This window comes from Gossypium hirsutum, chromosome A04 (assembly GCF_007990345.1).
Source record: "Gossypium hirsutum isolate 1008001.06 chromosome A04, Gossypium_hirsutum_v2.1, whole genome shotgun sequence".
Lineage (NCBI taxonomy): Eukaryota > Viridiplantae > Streptophyta > Magnoliopsida > Malvales > Malvaceae > Gossypium > Gossypium hirsutum.
Genome location: NC_053427.1, coordinates 4,999,104 through 5,020,527, shown reverse-complemented (window position 1 = coordinate 5,020,527; position 21,424 = coordinate 4,999,104). Strand labels below are relative to the sequence as shown.

General features: G+C 31.5%; 1 protein-coding gene across 1 annotated transcript; it reads right to left on the bottom strand.

Moving 5' to 3' along the window:
• Window positions 1-18,136: 18,136 nt before the first annotated feature.
• LOC107948615 (zinc finger protein SHOOT GRAVITROPISM 5) lies at window positions 18,137-19,233 on the bottom strand. The gene has a single exon (XM_016883231.2). It carries the CDS (start codon window positions 18,808-18,810, stop codon window positions 18,403-18,405), a length of 408 nt encoding a protein of 135 aa, XP_016738720.2. The 5' UTR covers window positions 18,811-19,233; the 3' UTR covers window positions 18,137-18,402.
• Between the last annotated feature and the right edge of the window lie 2,191 nt (window positions 19,234-21,424).

The following is a 21,424-nucleotide window of genomic DNA, read 5'->3' as shown; positions in this document are numbered from 1 at the left end:
ATTTTTAGTTTTATTTCATTAATTAAGTATTATGTGAATTTTTATGAAATTAGTTTTAACAAAAAAAAATCGAAGCTTTTTTTTATTTTTTTAAATCAAAGGAAAATTAGATGAAAAATCTTAAATTTCAAAATAGAGCTGTAATTGCTAAAAAAAAATTATAACTTATTGACATAAAAATGAACTTATTTTAGTTAAAATTTTATCTTAAAAAATTTTTAAACCATTTTTTAAAAATGCATTTTTCCTAAAATGTTTCACATTTTTAGAATTTTCTTTTTTCAATTTGATGAAAAAGAATTTTTTATATTGAAATTTGTTCATAGGTTTTTAATGGTTTCTTGTTAAATAAAATAAAAAAATTGGAATATTATTTATCTAGGAAAAAATTTACATGCATCACAAAAATTAAACTTTCGAATTAATTTGAAATTACTAAAACAAAACCCAAAAAATTACAATTTAATCATCAATTCATCATTAAAATTATTTCTCATGTTGTCACATTTAAAATTGAAGCATTTATATAAGAGGTGAATAAGGAATTTTTCAGTAAAGTTTTTAACAAATGATAGAATTAATGTTTTTCAATGAAATAACATCACATAATCTTAGTTACTTATATCTCTAAATAATTGAAGCAAATAAGATTAAAGAAAAATCAGAAATTACCTAAATTTTATCTTCGATAATTGAAATCTGATTTCGAAGTTTCCGATGCTTTGTAAAAATTAACCCATTTTTACATTCTATCTCGATATTAGAGTTGGCGAAACTAATTTATAATCACAATAACAATTGATATATGTCTGAACAGATTTTAAAGTTCGAATCTGAACTGTCAAATTAATTTACACTGATATAAACATTTTTTTCCTACATTGGCCTAAATATAATTTTATTTACTTGATTTAATAAAACGAGTTAGGTGAAAGAGGGACGCCACACAATCTACAATATACATATATATAAAAAGATACATGTTTATATATTATTGGCTAAGAGATGCATATAAAACACAATGTTTATGTTTATGAAAGAAATGTGATTTGCCTCTTCCATGAAATTTAGAGTGGGTTTGGATGGGCGTTGAAGTGTGGTGCGTTGCATTTAGCTTACTTTTTGTCTCACGCTATAGTATCGTTATAGTATTTAATTTTACCGCTACCGTTGTTTTTACACTAACCACAGGTAAACGCATTGCCTATCCCAACTCACCCTTAGAAGTATTCAGTATGATAAAAAGTTGTAACTTTCCAAAAAATTTAATTAGTGAGAAAATTTTATTTCTTTTAGCATGTATTTTTTGTTTGTAAATAACTTTCCCTTGACTATGGAATGTGATTCCTTATAATAATGGTGAACAACTATTTTTTACATGTACCTGGAAAGTTAATTTTTATTTTTGAGATAAAATTACCATTTTATTATTTATTTTCTTATTTTTATACAATACATTTTCACCACAAAGTTATAAAGAATATTTGGTTTTAAATTTATTTTTTTGGTACATAGTTTTAAATTTATTTTGAAAACTACAAATTAGATTTTAAATTGTATTCTAATTTAAATAAATATTAGCAAATATTTAAATTTAATCATAAATTAGTTTTGATATAAATATATTAATTTATTTTTATTAAAATAAATAAATTAACTTACGTCTTTATTAATAATAAACTAATTTTTGCTTATAGTATATAACACTGTAAAATATTAAAATTAAATTTTATTGGCTAATTTTAAGGAGGAGATTTATTAATTTTAATACTTTGGAGTGATATTTATTATGTGTTAGTATTTAGTATAGTAACAGTTAGAGTTGTGCATGGCCTAGGTCACTCAATTCAGTCGAAGGCTCACCTAAAAAGTACGAGGGTTTGGGTAAAAATATAAGCCTGAAAAATGGGCTTGAACAAAAAATAAGACCTATTTTTTAAACGGGTCGAGCCTTGGGTAAGATTTTTTCCCAGACTCGCCCGACCTGAATTTGCAAAAAAAAAAAAAAATTGTTGCTATTTTTGTACTGTTTTTTTTTATTTTGCTATTATATTGCTACTATTTTGTTGTTATTATTTGGATATTGTAGAACGCTTGTTTTATTATTAATTTCGCTATTATTTTAGAGATATTTGCTTGCTAAGTTGCACTTGTTTTAGTATTACTTAAGTATATTGTTAAATTCTTTTTCTATCTGTTGAAAAACATTTATTTTAATGTTTTTAGTGTATTTGATGTATTATATTCTTAAAAAATTATTTTTGTAAAAAAACAATATAAAAATTTTACTACGGGCGAGTTGAGTTTGAGTTTTAGCATTTTTATCCCAACCGAGCTTGAGCAAAATTTTAAGCCCAATATTTTGCTCGGGCTGAGCTCGAGCCTAGAACATGCCTAATTTTTTTACTTGGCCTGGCCCAAACTCGGCCCGACTAATGAACTTTTCTACTAATAGTGTATTTTTTTATTTCACAAGCAATTTTTTTACTACCATTATATTATTTTATTAAATTTCTAAATATAAAACTTAACATAATTTTTAACATATTATAATATAGTATATTCAATTTTCATATGATATAAATTAAGAAACAATAAGAACATAAAATAACATATTATAAACTTGATATTATTGGTTAGGGAGGAACTATTAATAGTTCTAGACATTATGTTAAAAAGAGCAAATATATCAAAACTTATAATGAGATTGTTAAAAAAATACATATATATTTTTATTTAGTATATAATCATATATGTGTACAATTTTTACTACCATTTTATTTTTTTTTCCTTTATTAAATTTCTAAGTATAAAAACTTAATTTACATTTTTTAAATAACTTAACATACTTATTATTATATTCAATTTTCATATTATATAAAATACTTAATACATAAAATAATAACAAAGCAAAACAACATATTCTTAATTTAAATGATTTGTTTTAAATTTATTTTTTAGTATAATATTTTTATCTAAATCCTTTCAAATATCAGACAAATCTTTGAACATAGATGACTAACCAACCTTTAAGCAAGTCTATTTGAGGAGAAAGGGTATTGTATGAAATTGTGATTCCACGCAAACCCTATCCCTTTCTAATATGAAAATGACAAATTAGATTTTTCTTTTAATTTTTAGCATTTTTAATTGGGTTTAAATTTGTTCATGAGTAAAAGGTTAAATCTGATTTGTTATTCTCCTATTGAAAAGGGATAGAAATAATTACAGTTTTACACAATCCCTTCTCTTATTTGAGACTATCTTTGTAAGAAAAATAAAAGAATTATAGCTTTACTTATTTTTGTATAAAGTATAAGGGCTTTTTTGTGTAATTTTCTATAGAAGTTTCTTATTTTTATGATAATTACGGTGTAAGCAACCATAAATTTGAATGACTTACAATTTCACCCTTATCAACCTTATCAAGTGTTGATGGAAGATATCACGATACCTTATTTGCAGTTTTTCAATTCAACATGTAAATAAAAAATGAGTAGGGTAAACTATACTATTGCTCACCCAATTATCAACATGTTTTTGTTTGGTCCATTGAATTCCAAAAATTTTCAATTTCATCACCAATGTTATCCACATTAAATTTTCCTGTCACTCCTCCATTATAACATCAACAAAATACTTGCATAACATTTTTTTATTGGTATAAAAATAAATTTAGCACTCAATGATTACACATTATGTCAATTTGGTCCAAATTCTAAAAAAATTCAAGTAATTTAGTCCTTAATGTTTACACATTCTTTCAATTTGGTCCTAATTCTAAAAGATTCAAAAATTATAAATAAATAAATAAAATTGCTTAAAACTTCAAAAAAAATTATGTGACAATGCATAGTCGTTTATGTGATCATACAAATTTGATTAAAATAAAATTTATTAGTTTCCTTTGCTTGTAAAATATACATAAAAATGAAAATATTCCACTGCAAATTCATATGCTCATTTAAAGGTGAGGCTTATGGGCCAACAATTAGATGGGTTGGCAAAGTTGGAGCAAATCTTGGACTTGGGTGAGGATTTAGAGAAAGGCCGGTTGAGATTGTGGATGGGAAGAAAAGGCCTCGTTGGACTCGAAAGTAGGTGTTGTTTCTGTAAATAAGGATTCAGCTTCTACAGGAGGTGATCACGCCATGAATGTTGATCAATCTTTATCGACTGAGCCTACAGAGGAGGTTAGCCGTGCCCAATGAAAATAATATGTTAGAACGTTCATGGGCTAGTAACCCTCGAACCGTTCATCGCTTTTAGTCTATTCTAAATGTAACAGTTTGATTTTTAATAGTGTTAAAAATGATAAATTTAAAACTTTATTTTCATAATTTAAATTAATAAATATAAAATATTAATACTTATGAAATTAATATAAAATTATATTAAAATTTGATCGACTAATTTTATTAAATTGATAGTTAACATAACAATAGCTTCAGGAAACATCTTTAAGGATTTTCAAATAAATTATATCTTCAATTTCAAATCTCAAATCTCATGGACCAAGACTCTTCTAAAGCTTGCTGCTGAGATAATGATAAGTTCAAGAGTCACACTCAAAATAACACTCTTCTATCTTGGAGTCTTCTAAATGTGTCATATTATGTAGAATGATATCTAATGTTTATTCCATGTTTTTGTTGCTTATAAGAAAAGTGTAAGAATAAGTATAAATATGAAGTTAAAAACTACCAACAGTAAAGTTGATGCACAAACGAGTTGTGGGTTTTAATATGGGCACAACTTGCACCACAACATGTTATGTACTAATAGGAAATTCTAAGGAAAGTGGGTTGAGAGCTAGCCACCAACTCTAAACTGGTGAGCTAGTTAGAGATTACCAAAGATTGGTTCCCAGTAACAACCTCCAGTTGACAACTACAATAGCCAAGTGTGAAGCTAGTAACTCTAATATACCACTTGGACGTGTTGGGAAAGGTGCGACAATAACACTTATGTTTTTTAAGCACTTGGCTTAAATCTAGAGACAAATTTGTGTCAATGATTCTAGATTAGCACTAATCCAACCTAAGTTATTAATTGTCATCAACTAAAGGTGACCCTTAACCATTACTTTCATGAATTGAGGTTGAATAATCAAAATAGTTGGGTATTGTTTCATTTACTTTAATTGCATTTTTGTTATGTACTTATCATATTTACTTGCTCTACTGTCTTTTAACTTATATTAGTTAGGTTCTGAGTCGAGATAATTAGTTAAAGTCTGTTGCAGGCTTCTAGGTTCAATCATCAAAATACTTCCTAATGGATTTATATTATTGTAATTATTACTTGACAACAGTACTGTGTAATTGCAATTATTGGGCGAGTAGTGAACTGTTGGAACAAAGGCAGCAGCAACAAAGAGATTTGCAAGCAGAAGCAAGAGTAATCGAAGCAGAAAAACAACAAGCAGAGCAGCAAGCAAGAAACTTGAATGTACAGCAAGAATTGTAATTGAACATTACATTTTTTTCATTCAAAATTTGAAATAAAAAGAGTTACAATTTGTTCATTTGATAGTTACCTACTAATCTAACTGCCTCCACTAATTTACAACCAATGTAAGTTAAAGTCAAATACAAAATGAGCTACCATATCAGCTTTTACATCAGCTATCTAATCACTAACTTAATCCTACTAACTATTAAAGCTAGTTACAATCAAACTGAACTAAATTACATCAAAACAAAACAGCAATGTCAGTTGCTTCATTTGGTCCAAAAACCATTCGTGCGCGCCAAGCAAAATGAGTTGAGCTTGATAGCTGCTGGTCTCGACAGTAGCATGCTTCTGGCTCCATGTTGCATTGCAGTCCAGCTTTCAACACTCCTCCTTGGACTGTATGCAACACATTCCAATTGCACTTCTCAAAGATTCAAATCGAGCAGCCCCTAAAGGCTTGGTCATTATGTCAGCCAATTGTGCCCCTGAGCTGCAATGCACAAGGCTGACTTCCTTTGCTTGTTCAGCCTCTCTAACAAAATGCAGTTTGATTTTAAAATGCTTAGTCTTACCATGGAACACAGGGTTCTTGGCTATCGCAACTGCAGACTGATTATCCACCCAAATTTCAGTTGCTTCATCTTGAGTTTCATTAAGGTCATGAAGCAGCTTTCTTAGCCAAATGGCCTGATTAACTGTTCCTGCTGCAGCAATGTACTCTGCTTCAGCTGTGGACTGAGCAACAGTTTGTTGCTTCTTTGAACTCCAACAAAACATGCCCGATCCAAGTGTGAAGAAGTATCCAGAGGTACTCTTCATGTCATCGAGGGATCCTGCCCAATCACTATCAGAGTAACCTTCTAATTTCAGTTCCTTCCCACTTTCAAACATTACACCAAAGTTAGCTGTGCCTTTGATGTTTGCAGCTTTCAAATGTGCCTCATTGCAACAATGCATGAATCTCGATAACAGGCTAACACCAAACATGATGTCTGGCCTGGTTGCTGTTAGATACAACAGACAACCAACTAGGCTTCGATAATGCCTCTCATTAACCCTTTGCTGATCACCATTGCTGGTTAATTTTTCACCCTGTGCCACTGGTGTACTTACTGCTTTACAATTTTGCATGCAAAATTTGCCAAGAATCTTCAAGGCAAATGTTTGTTGGCTGATGAAGATGCCCCGATCGGACTGGTGAACTTCCATGCCAAGGAAGTAAGTCATGACCCCTAAATCTGTCATCTCAAACACTTGCTGCATTTGAATCTTGAACTCATCAATGAGCTCAACTTTGCTCCCTGTCACTAACAAGTCATCCACATACAAGGAGACAATCAGCAAGGTTTCAAATTCTGACCTCTTAACATACAGAGTAGGTTCACTAAGGCTCTTCACAAATCCAAGCTTGGTCAGATAAGCATCAACTCTGTCATACCAGGCCCTTGGTGCCTGTTTCAGGCCATAGAGAGCCTTTCTTAACTTGTACACTTTGTCTTCATGTCCAGCAACTTCAAAACCTTCAGGTTGCTCAATGAAGATCTCCTCCTTGAGAAAACCATTTAGGAATGCAAATTTGACATCCAATTGGTGAACTTTCCACTGCTTCTGAGCTGCTAAAGCAAACAGTAGCTTGATTGTGTCCAGTCTTGCCACTGGAGCAAAAGTCTCCAAAAAGTCCACACCATACTGCTGACTGTAACCCTTCACCACAAGCCTGGCCTTGTGTTTGTTCAGTGAGCCATCAGTATTGTACTTGGTCCGGTACACCCATTTAACCCCAATAACCTTCTTATTTTCTGGTCTGCTCACCAACTCCCATGTTTCATTTTTATTGATCATTTCCAGCTCAGCTTCCATAGCTTCCATCCAGCTTCTGTCCTTGGCAGCCTCTTCAAAGTCTGAAGGCTCAATCACAGCAACATTGCACCTCTGATAGACATCAGCCAAAGTTCTGGTGCCCCTCACTGGTGTGTCATCTACAGCATCTTCACTTGGTTCATCTTCTGTAGGCTCAGCAACCAAGTCCAACTGATCCATTTCAAACATGTTAGCTTCAGCACTATTCCAATTCCACACCTTTTCTTCATCAAATTTTACATCCCTGCTGACTAAGACTTTCTTTGCTATAGGATCATAAACTCTATAGCCCTTCTTGTTGCTGCTATAGCCAACAAAGATTCCTGGAGTGGCCCTGCTCTCGAGCTTGGTTCTCTTTTCCACTGGAACAAGAGCATAACACACACAACCAAACACTTTCAAGTGTGTTACTACAGGTTTAACTCTATGCCAAGCCTCATAAGGAGTCTTATCCTTGACTGCTCTAGTTGGCAGTCTATTGAGCAGATACACTGAAGTGTTAACTGCCTCAGCCCAAAACTGACTTGGAAGCTTTCCTTGAAACAAGAGGCACCTGGCCATGTTCAGCACAGTCCTATTCTTCCTCTCACAGACTCCATTCTGTTGAGGAGTATAGACTGTTGTGAGCTGATGATGAATCCCATCACTGTCACAAAGCTTTTGAAATCTCTCAGACACATATCCAGAGCCATTATCAGTCCTCAAAGCTCTAATTTTGCAGCCTGACTGATTTTCAGCATAAGCCTTGAATTTACAGAAGGCTTCAAACACTTCTGACTTTTGCCTCAAGAAGTAGACCCAGCACAACCTTGTCAAATCATCTATAAACAGGGCAAAGTACCTGTTCTCACTGATTGAAGGTGTTCTCATAGGACCACAAACATCAGAGTGCACCAATTCGAGCTTGTTTTGAGCTCTCCAAGCACTGTCAGCAGGAAAAGGCAGTCTAGCCTGCTTACCAAGCTGACAAACCTCACAAACATTCCCACTAACCTCAACTTTTGAAATGCAATCAACCAAATTCAGCCTATGTAGCAGATCAAGCGATCTGAAATTGGCATGGCCTAGTCTCCTATGCCACAAGTCAGTGCTGTCAGCAAGGCTGGTGTATGCCTTTCTTTCTACTTGGCTAACATCCAGCATGAAGCATCTATCGGTCATGGAGACTGAGATTAACTCTAGACCATTCATGTCTTGAACAGTACAGCAACCATCCTTAAAAACTAATGTATAGCCCTTTTCGACTAATTGGCCTACACTAAGCAAATTCTGGTCTAAGTCAGGTACAAAAAGCACATCTGAGATCAGCTTGTTACCTGAACCAGTGCTAACCAGCACACTGCCCTTGCCCTTAGCCTCAATCAGCTTGCCATCTCCAATTCTGATCCTAGAGTAGAAGCTTCTGTCTAAGCCCTTGAACAACTTCTCATCGGCTGCCATATGGTGTGAGCAGCCACTGTCTAGTAGCCAATCATTGCTGGTTTTTGTTGTGCCAACAAAACAGGTTGCTATAAACACATGATCCTCCTGAGCTTGCATGTCCTCAGCTGGTCTAGCTTGTTGTAGAGCAGCCTCCCTTGGTTTGCCTTTGCACACCTTCTCTACATGACCAAACTGCTTGCACTTTCTGCACTGAATATCTGGCCTAAACCAGCAATATTTTTCTGAATGTGTTGTCTTCTTGCAGTGAACACATGGTGGAAACACCCTTTTTGCTTCATCTCTTCCTGACTTGGCCTTTCTATTGTGCCAAGCTTCTTGCCTTTTGCACTCATGCTTGAGCCTTCACTGGCTTTAGCCTGGAAAGCAGCTTCAGGATTCTCCTCCTGCCTATTTGCCCTCCTTTGCTCAAGTGCATACAGGGAGTTTATCAGCTCAGACAATGAAATGGCTGATAAGTCCCTCGAGTCCTCAAGTGAAGAGATTTTAGACTCAAATTTCTCAGGGAGAGTTGTAATAACCTTTTCAACAACTCTGCTCTCTGTGAAGTCCACTCCCAGGAGCCTAATGCTGTTGACAATGGCCATTATCCTGTCTGAGTACTGCTTGATGGTCTCAGACTCCTTCATCCTCAAATTTTCAAAATCTCTCCTGAGGTTGATCACTTGCTGTTGCCTTGTCTTGTCAGTCCCCATGAACTCCTCCTTCAGCTTCTCCCAGGCCTGTTTTGGTGAGTCACAGGCCATGATGCGAGTGAATATCACATCAGAGACTCCATTTTGCAAGCAGGCCATAGCCTTATGCTTCTTGGCTCGCTCCTCAGCATGCTGCCTCATCTGTGCAATGGTGGGATTGGCTCTCAATGGAGGTGGTTCAGCATCATTCTCAATCACACTCCAAAGATCGTGTGCCTGAAGATAAGTCTTCATTTTAACTATCCAAATGTGATAGTTTTCTCCAGTGAACACTGGTGGAGGTGGTGGAGTGAAACTCATCTTGCTAGACTGAGTTTAAGTGCTTCGATCCTTTTTAGTTTTAAGCTTTGCTGTAGATTTTAAATTGAAATCAACAGAATGCAAGCAAAGGCCCCTCAAAGACTCGGGCTCATGATACCATTTGTTGGAACAAAGGCAGCAGCAACAAAGAGATTTGCAAGCAGAAGCAAGAGTAATCGAAGCAGAAAAACAACAAGCAGAGCAGCAAGCAAGAAACTTGAATGTACAGCAAGAATTGTAACTGAACATTACATTTTTTTCATTCAAAATTTGAAATAAAAAGAGTTACAATTTGTTCATTTGATAGTTACCTACTAATCTAACTGCCTCCACTAATTTACAACCAATGTAAGTTAAAGTCAAATACAAAATGAGCTGCCATATCAGCTTTTACATCAGCTATCTAATCACTAACTTAATCCTACTAACTATTAAAGCTAGTTACAATCAAACTAAACTAAATTACATCAAAACAAAACAGCAATGTCAGTTGCTTCATTTGGTCCAAAAACCATTCGTGCGCGCCAAGCAAAATGAGTTGAGCTTGATAGCTACTGGTCTCGAAAGTAGCATGCTTCTGGCTCCATGTTGCATTGCAGTCCAGCTTTCAACATGAACACTAGTTTTGAGGCTTTTATTAATATTATTTTCAACTGAAATTCAATATGCTATCTCCCACTGATCAAGACTACATGGCCTGAAGGTCAAGATTTTAGAGCCTTAGAACTTTAGCCAACATGCTGCTCTACAAGCCATTGCAATAAGAGTTTAGCTCATTAACATTTACAACATGGTGGAGAACAAAAGGATGGTTGCCTTACTATACAAAGTAGAGTCAGTTATTCCTTTTGATCTTGGATAACTAATATTTAATTAAATTGCCAAGCATGCAAAAACCAATAATACTAGACATGCATAGCTCTATCCATCACTCATTGACCAAAACCTCCTTAAGCGAAAGAAAGATATAGTAGAGAAGGATGAGGTTCTTGAGCCTCAAGTGGGTGAATTGAAGTATTCTCAAAAGTGGAAAAGGGGTAAACATTCTGCTATTAACACTGATTTAGGAGATGATACTAATGAAGATGTAGATCTTGTATTGTTGCCCCATTTGTAACTAAAGCAACATCTGGTGGCATATCTAGCACAAATCAAGCTAGACTTACAGAACACCTTGATGAAGAGTTAGCCTGTTTGGACAAGAACATACGATATTATGAGATTCAATTGAAGCCCCTTAATCAATAGAGGACTCGTACTCTCCGCTAGAAGACCGATTTGCTTGCTCGTGGGATTTAATGCCTTTGCATTTTTTAGCAAAAAATGGGGAGATGGTTTTGAGTATGAGGAGATAAAGGGAGGAGTATATGGTGGATGGATTTTTATTTTTCTTTTTATATGTTTTACAAATGATAATTTTATTACTTTTATATTTGTGGCATTAACTTGTTGAAGTTGCCTTTAATTTTTGCCTTCTGTATGATATTATGACACTCTGAGTTTTTATTGATGTTATTTATTATTTTTGCATTAATGGCTGGTTTCATGGTTTTACTTCATATTTGGATTAAGGGGGAGTGTTTATTTGAAAACCACATTTACCTTTCTTGAACATGTTATGTTTTTGTTCAAAAATGCTAAAGGGATATTATTAGTGCCAGTTACATGCGTCAAATATTCCTTCAATTGCACCTTAGTTTGCATCAGGCAAGCCAATGCAACATGTCCTAATTGGTTGGCATTCTTTTGACCAAAACTATTGGATTCTTTAAAAGCACATCTTTAATGATTTTTAGCAATACTTTATTGAGGTCAAATCATGGAGAAAATCAAGTCAAACAAAGATATGTTGAAGATTTTTAATGTGATAAAGTATCCATATATGAAGAGATTCATTTTCCTTACAAGACTACATTAAGAAGATCTTTGTTTATTCTTGGTTTAATCCATGCTTTAAAATTTGAGGACTTAATTGATGTAAAAACGGTTGAATTGGATTTAAATTGATTTAAATATTTAAATTTATTATTATAATTTATAAAGGGAATGTAGCGGGTTATATAATTATTGATTTTTTTAAGGTAAATTTATTAATTCATTTTTAATGAATGGAACTATACAATTCAGGAAAAAAAAATAACAATACTCGTTGTAGATGATGAAGGATAAACTCTATCAACACAACAAAGGCTTTAACCTCAGTATCAATAGAACATATGACAAGTTGACAATTGGTTTTGTCACAACTTACGCACGAGATATCTGGAGTGATTGTAAGCACTTAATAGGATAAGAAAATTAGCCCGGATGGTCCACTGTGGCGAGCAAAAATCGACAAAAGAATCAAGTATTCACCAAATTAGAGAGGACGACAACAAAGTCATCCTTAAAATCACTTGCAAAAGTAAGATTACATACATAAGAAAGACTAAAAAACGTGCTATATAAGCAGACAAAAATTTTTGAAACTAAAAATTTATTAAACAATGGAAAAATAAACAAAAATATATATAAAACTTAAGACAACACGGGTCCAAATTGACTCGTAAAATCTTTTATTATCCTGAAATACTCTCAAAATAGAAACAAATTAAGAGGCTAACAAAGAGCCACTCACTTTTCTAGAAAAATTTCTGGTGGCCAATAGAGTTTTAGCGAACGACAAGCACCATCATATGTCCGTCACAACTAGTGAAGACAACAAAGATACTCATAAAATAGATATGCAAACTGAAAAGAAGGAAGACATGTGGAGCCAATGAAAAAAAGAAAGAAAGAAAGGATTGGTGGGACTCAAAGGTTAACACCGCTACTGAGCAAAACAAAAGAGAAGAAACAAACCACTTGTATTGATTTATATTCTTTAGTACTTCTTTTTCTTTTGAATTTTTATAAAAAAATTTAAAATTTTTATTTTAGTGTCATTGAATTAAAAATTCAACCCATTGAATTTGATTGCCTATTTGATTCTTATATAATTTGTTAAAATTTTATTACATTTTTTTAAAAAATAAAAAGGAGTTGGTAAGCACTTTCCATCTAATCACATGGAAATTTTTTGTTTGTTATGAATTCACTAAATGTCCATTCTTTCATGTCAATTACTCAAACTTTGCTCTCCATAGCTTTTACAATTGATGATCATTTTCTTTACTTTTATATATATATATATAAAAGATTCACATTTGCACATGTTTCGATTATGATTTTTGAGTCCCACCATTATCTCTAAAGGCCTGAAACTTTTTAGATAGTGAAACCATGTCCAACCTTTAGTTAATCAATGTGAAATCAATTTTTTTTCTAACACTAGTCTCTAGATAAGGGTGTGAACTCTAGTTTCAATAATTGATATTTGAAAAAGTTTTTGGTTTATTGAATGTGTTTGAAATTGTCGTTTTAATTGAGTAAAAAAAGTTACTTAAAAAAAGTGAGCAACCAGTTTTAATAAATAATTTTATTTTGTGAATTGAAATATTTATTGGCTTAAACTCAATTTATCTTACACAATAAATAATTTGTCGCAATGATGATCCAATTATTTTACGCAAAATTCCTCACTTACAAACAATAATAATTTCCCAAAAAATGTCTAGCACGAATGCAAAAATACAAAGCAAAGATAAGAAAATATTCAATTGAAAGTGCTCCCCATGTTAGAGTTTGTGTGACCCGAATCTCATCATTTGTTGAAGGAATAAATATTGCACAAGTTGAGTTCGTATAAAACTATACTTTTACTATTTGACTTTGATTAAAACATGGTTTTTCAATACTTAAATGGATGTAATCAAAACTCCTCCTACATAATTTGTTTTTCAACATTAGTAAATTTATTCTCTTCTGCCTCTAGTTTTGTCCTAAAAGAGTTTATACGCAACATCTACATATTCTTTTTTTTTATTACTTTGTGATCACTCTATTACCATTATCGACATTTATTATCATACCCAAAATACAACCAACAACAAAACAACCTATTTACTCTTAAATTTAAACTGACTTCATCCAAGAAAAACATTCTCCTCTTTGAATTTCAAAATCTCACTTCATCTATATGTAATTTTAAATCAACTATTGAAAAACTTCTCACTATTCAAAATACAGCATCGGCTCATCATAATGTATGGACAAATATGAAAAAACAAAACTTAAGGTTTTGTCATAATGATGACAACTTTGAATTATTTGGCTGTACCATGTCCTACAGCTTTATGCTGCAATTCAACTTCTATAGGGAGTTTTAATCATTACTGTAACCAAATAAGCTAATATAAGACAAAGGAAACCCTATAATTCAAGTGGTCGTATGACAGCCTAAAGTCTCCCATTAATACAATTGTCTGGTGATTCTGCAACCCAAATTAGGAGACTACCATTTAAAGCATTTGCTGTAAGTTATAAGGTCCAATGATCCTTTATTTTTCCATCATTGGAATCCAACCCTTTATTTTTCTATCTTTGGAATCCAACCCACCAGCCAATGCTGTCCCCCTACTTTATTTGGCTTTCTAAAGTACTTTGGATTTGATATAGATTTGGATATGGAACCCCTATATTATATATAAATCCTTTAAATTTTAAGGTTATTTGTATTTTATACACGATAAAGTCAGACAATTTTTTTAGAGGTGAAAATTTAATGATAGTAAAAATATAATTTTATTATTTTAATAGTGTATATTTTTATAATTTTTAAAAAATTAAATTAAATTTTTATTATTTTTAAATAGGGTCATAGTATAATTTTACCTTTATTAACTTAAAATTTTAAAATTTTAAAAAATTTAAATGAAAAATTTTCTATTCTAAGGGGCTAGAATCCTTGCCAACCCCCTAACTGCGCATCTTTGCTTATATTTCTCCCAAATTCAAGGAAATTAGCAATATCTCAATGTGGTAGAGGTATGTTGACTCTTTATTTATATTAGGAGTGTTAGTTTTAGGAATGTAAGATAACTTTTTGTAATAGAATTATGGGAATGAAAAATTATTAATAATAAGTTATATTATCTTATTTGGTTCATTTAATTAAAATATAATATTTTTATATTTAGTAGACGGAATATAAAATTATCTAAATACATATTTTACTAAATTATTCTTATTGTAATTTTTTTAGTCTCAATTTCTATAAATTTATAATTTTTTTAAGGTTGAAATAAAATTTTATTAATAACTTTTTTTTTATTGTTTAAAGTATCCACTGGAGTGAGTCCAATGACTAATCTTTTGCATTTGATAGACTTACTAAAAGATAAATGCTACTACAGGCATAGAAACAGAACGTCTACTACAGGCATAGCTAGTGGTGGAGGATTTGGTTCCTTTGGCTAAATGGTGAAATTGTTATGTAAGGCTCTCCAATAACTAAAATATTAAATTTAAGCATTTTAAGCCTTTAGTTAAATGGAAAAATTCAAAATTTGTCCCCTCTAAAGAATAAATAATTTAATTTAAGTATTTTAACACAATATATTTATCTTTGCCCCCCAAATTATAATTTTATTTTAACTTTCCTTAAACAAAATTTCTAACTTCGCCCCTAAGAAAAAATAATTTTTGTTTTTAATTAATCTTAAATTTATTTGAGAAAAAGACTTAAATTGATTAAAATAATAAAAACAAAAGGCATACTAATCCAAATTAAAGATTACATATGTAATATAAGATAACTTAAAGAATGTGCCATAATAAAATTACACTCTATATTACGATATTGTGATAATATATGAGAATGTAAAATTACGAGATGATTACGTAATATTATTTCGGAATATAACATTACAGACAATAATGTAAAATTCGACCCAAATATTCATGTTTGATTTGGCTAGCATAAATATGAAGATATGATCCAACAAAAATTCTTCAAATATGTAGGATTTTAGATCAAAGTTGGTTTTACAAAGACACCCAAATAGTTGGAGGCAAAAACAAAGAAAAAAATCTGTGTTTAGATGTTAGAAGATTCTTGCAATCTTCATCATAGCTAGGTACTTCCGTTTATCACGTATCATTTTTCATCTTTTTGAGACAACACAAATGTACTTTTCACGGGGCCTAGTTGTGTGAAACATGAGACCTCACCAAAAAAATCAAAGCAATGTATTCATTATTGAACCCCCATAAAAATTATTGAAGTTAAATAACATTGAAAATGGTAAAAGTCTCACCAGAAATTAGATTATATTTTATTGTTAAAAATTAATCTTTATACATATATATATATATAAGGTACACGTAGCATGTCATGTATAATAGCCTCGTTATTTTATTAGCCATGCTAATTTTTAATAAAAAAAATTTTAACAAACTTTTAGTTGCCACAACAAATTTCCCCCAAAAAAACAGTAACATCTGACAAGTTTTTTTGAGTTGAATCCAACATGGATATGGTGGGTGTCTGATATCTGATGGGCAAATGTTTTTAAGAAGTTGAATCCAAATGGATACAGCTTTATGTTGTATCTTGATGCATTTACTCGCTTTTTGTTCTCATTCATTTTCCTTTGTATCAAAATCAAGATAGAGTGGAAAATTGACTCTCAAGAGATAGCAGATTTTACTCATTAAGGGAAAATTCTGACTCACTGAGTTGAAACAGTGTGTTCCTGCTTATGATAATCCTGCCTTGAGATTTTGCATGAAAACTATTTGGCTATTTGGCTCATTAAAGGACAATATTATCTAACTTGCTTAATGCAACTTTCTAGATAATGATAAAGATACATAATTAAATCTCAATTAAATTTGTAGAATTAAAATATTTTATTGTTATTGTATGAAATAATTATCCAATAATAATATACTGTGCATGCATAAAAAGTAGAATTAGAGTTTATTTTTTCAACAATCTCATTTCTGATTACTACCCATAATTTCTATTCAACTCATAAATACGAGGATAATGCGTTTCACCACACTCAAACCCACATTCTCCTGTATTGACAACAGTATATCATAAGTATTAAAAACAAGAGATAAGAGTTCTTCTAGTAGTTAATAAATTAGTGATTAAAGAGATAAGGATAATTTTATAAATAAATTTAGCATAAAACACATTTACAATTTAGGTTTAGTGTAAAATATACTTATTGGTCGTAGTTTCAAGAATGCTCACTTACCTTTCGATTTTGAAGAAAATCTCATAAACCTTATTGAAATATATTTATTAAGGAAATTTTAAATAAAAATATAATTGTACTCTTATTATTTATCTAGTTTATTCATTTTTATCATTAATTACAAAATAATTAAAATTTAATTACCTATTGAAATATTATAAAATTAAATATATTGTATTTCTTATCTAAAAAATTATATTTGACTTTAATTAAAATTAAGGGTGTTTGAGAAACTGAAAAATTAAGTATTAAATTTTTATTGTTAATTTTATAGGTGCTAAATTTATATTAAAAAACTATTGGGTAAATTAGAAAATACAAGTACTGAATATAATTATGTTGTTTGATAAAAATAAATATTAGTTTTAAAAATGATTTACTTTTTAGTTTTAATCTTATTAATATAATATTTTATATTATTTTGGAAAGTTTTGAATAGAATACATGTAGTAATTTGAATATTGCATTTTTTAAAAGGATATTTTGTTTTATTTTTTGATTAAATAAAATCAATTTAATATTTTTTACATTAAGTGATAAGTAGCTACTAACTTATTTATCTTATCCAACGCTCTCTTTTTTTTTTAAAAAAATGTATATTAAGTAAAACATTACAATAATTTTCAAACACATTTAAAATACATTATATTTACTAGAATAGTATAACACAATTTATAATTTAATTTAATAATAATTAAATTATTTTTGTATAACTAATTAATTTTTTTAATATTTTAAATTAAAATTTTTAATTGAAACTGAATATAAAGATTGAAAATAAAAAAAATAGAATAATAATTAACTAATAAATAATAAAATTTTTCATTTTATTTAAAATTCATTTAATAAATATACATTAGAAAATAGTGGATTTTAATGATCAGGGATAAGTCAATATTTCATAGGCATATATAATTTATATATGAGAGAGTAACGTAGGGTGAATTTGGATAGGCGGTGTTGACAGTAAAATTAAATATTGTAATGTGAGACAAAAAATAAACTAAACGTACCGTATTCCACCGCTAATCCAACAACATATAACATCAAGTCAATAAAACACTCAATATAAACAAAGATAAACTTATATCCGATATTATAAACATAAAAAATACCAAATATCATATCAAATTCAATCATGTGCCCAACACTAAGTAAAAAAAAGCAAAGGGATTTTTTTTTTTAAACAAAAGATCTGAATTCATTTAAGATTAGATATGAACTCATAATCATAATAGAAGAGGAGATATTGGAAAAAGCTCTAAAAATATGAATTGTTCTTCATAATCACCAATTACATAAGTTCTTTTTGACCCATAACTTCCATCCTTGAACCTACCTCAGTTTCATGAAAGCCAAGCATCAATGGATTTTTCTGATCATCATGCTGTTTTTATAGTGTTGTTTGTTGATTTCCTTCTAATCCATTGAACCATAAATTCAATACCCAAATTTTCTAAGCTCCCAAACGACAACTTGGCAAAGGAAAACTTATCTATCTTTACTTAAACAAAGCAAGACTTTTAAGGTCTAAACCTTTGTCTACAAGACTGGCAACTGATCTCCATGCACTTAGAATCGATCTGCCTTATTGCTCTTTGCTTCATTTTCTCAGCCTTTATAACTTCCTCCCTTGCCCTTAGCCACATATGCCTTGCTCTTGCAAACTCAGACTGAGCCATCTCCATTTCCATCTTTGCAAGCTCCCTCACTCTCTCTGCATATGCCGTTTCAATGGCTGCCAATCGAATTTGCTCTCCCGCTTGCCATCTCAATGATTCGATACTGCTGCTATCGGACTTAACATCATAAATGGAGCCTCCTGTTTTAACACTATCTGATGGTTTCTGGATTGGCCGTAGATTGATTGATAATTGCAGATCAAGTGAAGGACCTTCGTAGTATTGATCGGTTACCGTTGAATGATTCATTAGTGAAGAAGAACTGGAAACTGTGGCGGCGATCGGCAGAGGAAGCAGTGGCTGTCCACTTTGATCTTCCTCTTCTATCTCGGCAAAGAGGTTTAACCATCAAAAGGGAGGGAAGGAAGATATTCCCATATGTAAACAACCCAAGCCATGCCCTAATTACCTTATTACCCCTCTTTAGATCCAATGATTGCTTTTCTAGGAAGATAGATATCATTCATATTAGTTTTACTTCAATAACCTTTTAGAGATTTGTGACTACTAAGTTAGCTCTTAAAAATTGATAAAAATAATTTAATTTTAAAAGTTAAAAAATATTCACTCTTTAAAAACTGAAAAATAATATTTTGAATCCCTTTAACCTTGAATCTTTAGCAACTACACCTTTAAATGACCCTGAGTCAAACCTGATGACTACCTTATTAACCATCAAGAGGGAGGGAAGGAGATATTCCCCTATGTAAGCAACTCACCTCAAGCTCTAATTACTTTATTACCCCTCTTTAGATCAAATAAATTTTTTTATGATCAAGTGTCATTTATTTTTTTTTTACAGTTTAATTAATCTTTTTAAGATTCGTAACTATCTATTTTAATAATGTTATATTCATTCTGATGTGAAAAAAAGTTTAACATAAGTATTTCTCGGTGTGAAAAAAGGTTTTAATCCTAATTTTATTGGGAAAGGCATATTTAAAGCTAAAAAGCTCTTACAAAGATTTCTACCTTGGCAGTTGAGGGATGCCAGCAACAAATTTAGAACAGTACACTGTCGCCTAAAGTAAAACATATCTGCTGGGAGAGCTTGAGAGAACTTGTTCCCTGCAAAACTGTCTTACCTCGAAGAGGGATTGGCATGGATATCGGTTGTGCCAGGTGTGGAATGGCGAAAACTCTAGACCATGCTTTGCTTCATTGTCTCGAGTTGAAAGATGTTTGGAACTTCTTTAAACTCGATGTTCTGTCTACATCTATTTCTCATTTTATTAAGGATTGTTTTGAAGGCATATTTAGACCTGATAAGGATAATTTTCTAACATGTTTGTGAGCTATATGGTTTCGACAAATTGCATTTGTTTGGCGGCAAAATTTTTTACAACTTATTAGCTAATAAATTTTATTGGTAACTTCTTGCAGACATAGAGAGATTCAAGGGTGTGTATCAAACGAATGTCAACTCCTTCCTATCAGGCCGTAGTTTTGTCAGTTGTATGGATGGTCCATGATGTTGGTTGGGTTAAATGCAACCTCGATGCAGCTATATTTCAAGTTGAAAAGTCCATAGGCTATGCTACTCTTGTTCAAGACGAATGAGGCTTTTTAAGCCTCTTTTGGGATAATTTTCCCAGTCCCATGAATCCTTATTTGCAAAGGCTTTACCGGTCCATGAAGCTCTTTTCAGGAACAAAGAACTAAAGCTTAAAAAGGTGATTATCGAGCTCTCAATTACTTAGAGAGGTGCCACCCTTCTAAATTTAAAGACTTGTCAAAAAATAGATTCAGATTTAATGTTTCTTTTCTCTGTGGGTTGGGCTTTGGGTAGATTTTTTTGGCCAACCCGACTTGAATATATATTATATTATATTATAAAATTTATTTATATTAATTATAGATGTTAAATAATAATTATATATTTATATTAAACTACTAACCTAATAACAATTTAACTCATTACCCCTAAAGCCCAAAAAACCTACCCAACTAAATAACCTAGCCTAAATTAAAATATGAACTTGTTTATTTTATACTTCTAACACTGCTTTTTTTTTCCTTTTTTAATGTATTTTTAATATGTTAGGAAACATTTATTTTAGTTTGTTTAATATAATATATTTTTAAAAATAAGAAAAATATGACAATTTCTCTCTGTGATAATGCTGATCCTGGAAACTCCACTGTGGAGAAGGTTAGGTTCTGAGACAAGGAGGAAGAGACGAGTAACGACATGATGATAGAGCTGTCCTCAAATCAACCTACTTCTTGGAAAGACATGCTTGTCGGCCACTCTTCAAAGGGTGGTTTCAAGAGATCGGAAGAAAACGAAGTCATTGATATTTTGGAAGGGGACATTCAGGAAACTATTGTGAATGGAGTGTCTTCTATTACTTTTTCAGACAGGATTCATCAAATCCTCATCTAAGGTATGGATAACACTATGATTTTAAAACTTTTAGGCCTTTAATATTGGTTTTTTGGTTTTGCAGAACAAAATTTACAGCATGTGGAGACCCTCAGCCCCTATTCGCATGATGGATATTGAAAATGGCTATTTTCTAGTCAAATTTCAAAACAAGTTGGATTGTGAAAAGGCTCTTTCTGAAGGTTCGTAAACTATATTTGGCCAATATTTGACTATTCAGCCTTGGACGATGGCATTTGACCAGGCCTACCCGAGTGTTGTGATGGCATGGATTAGATTCCTTACGTTACCTAGTTACTTGTACAACCGTAAAATCATTACAAAAATTGGAGAACTCGTGGGTAAAGTGGTCAAGTTAGATATGAACACTGACAGTAGAACGAGGGGACGTTTTGTTAGAATGACGGTTAACATTAATTTGGAAAAACCTTTGGTGTCCCAAATTTTGATCAACGATCGTTCACAAAAGGTGGAATA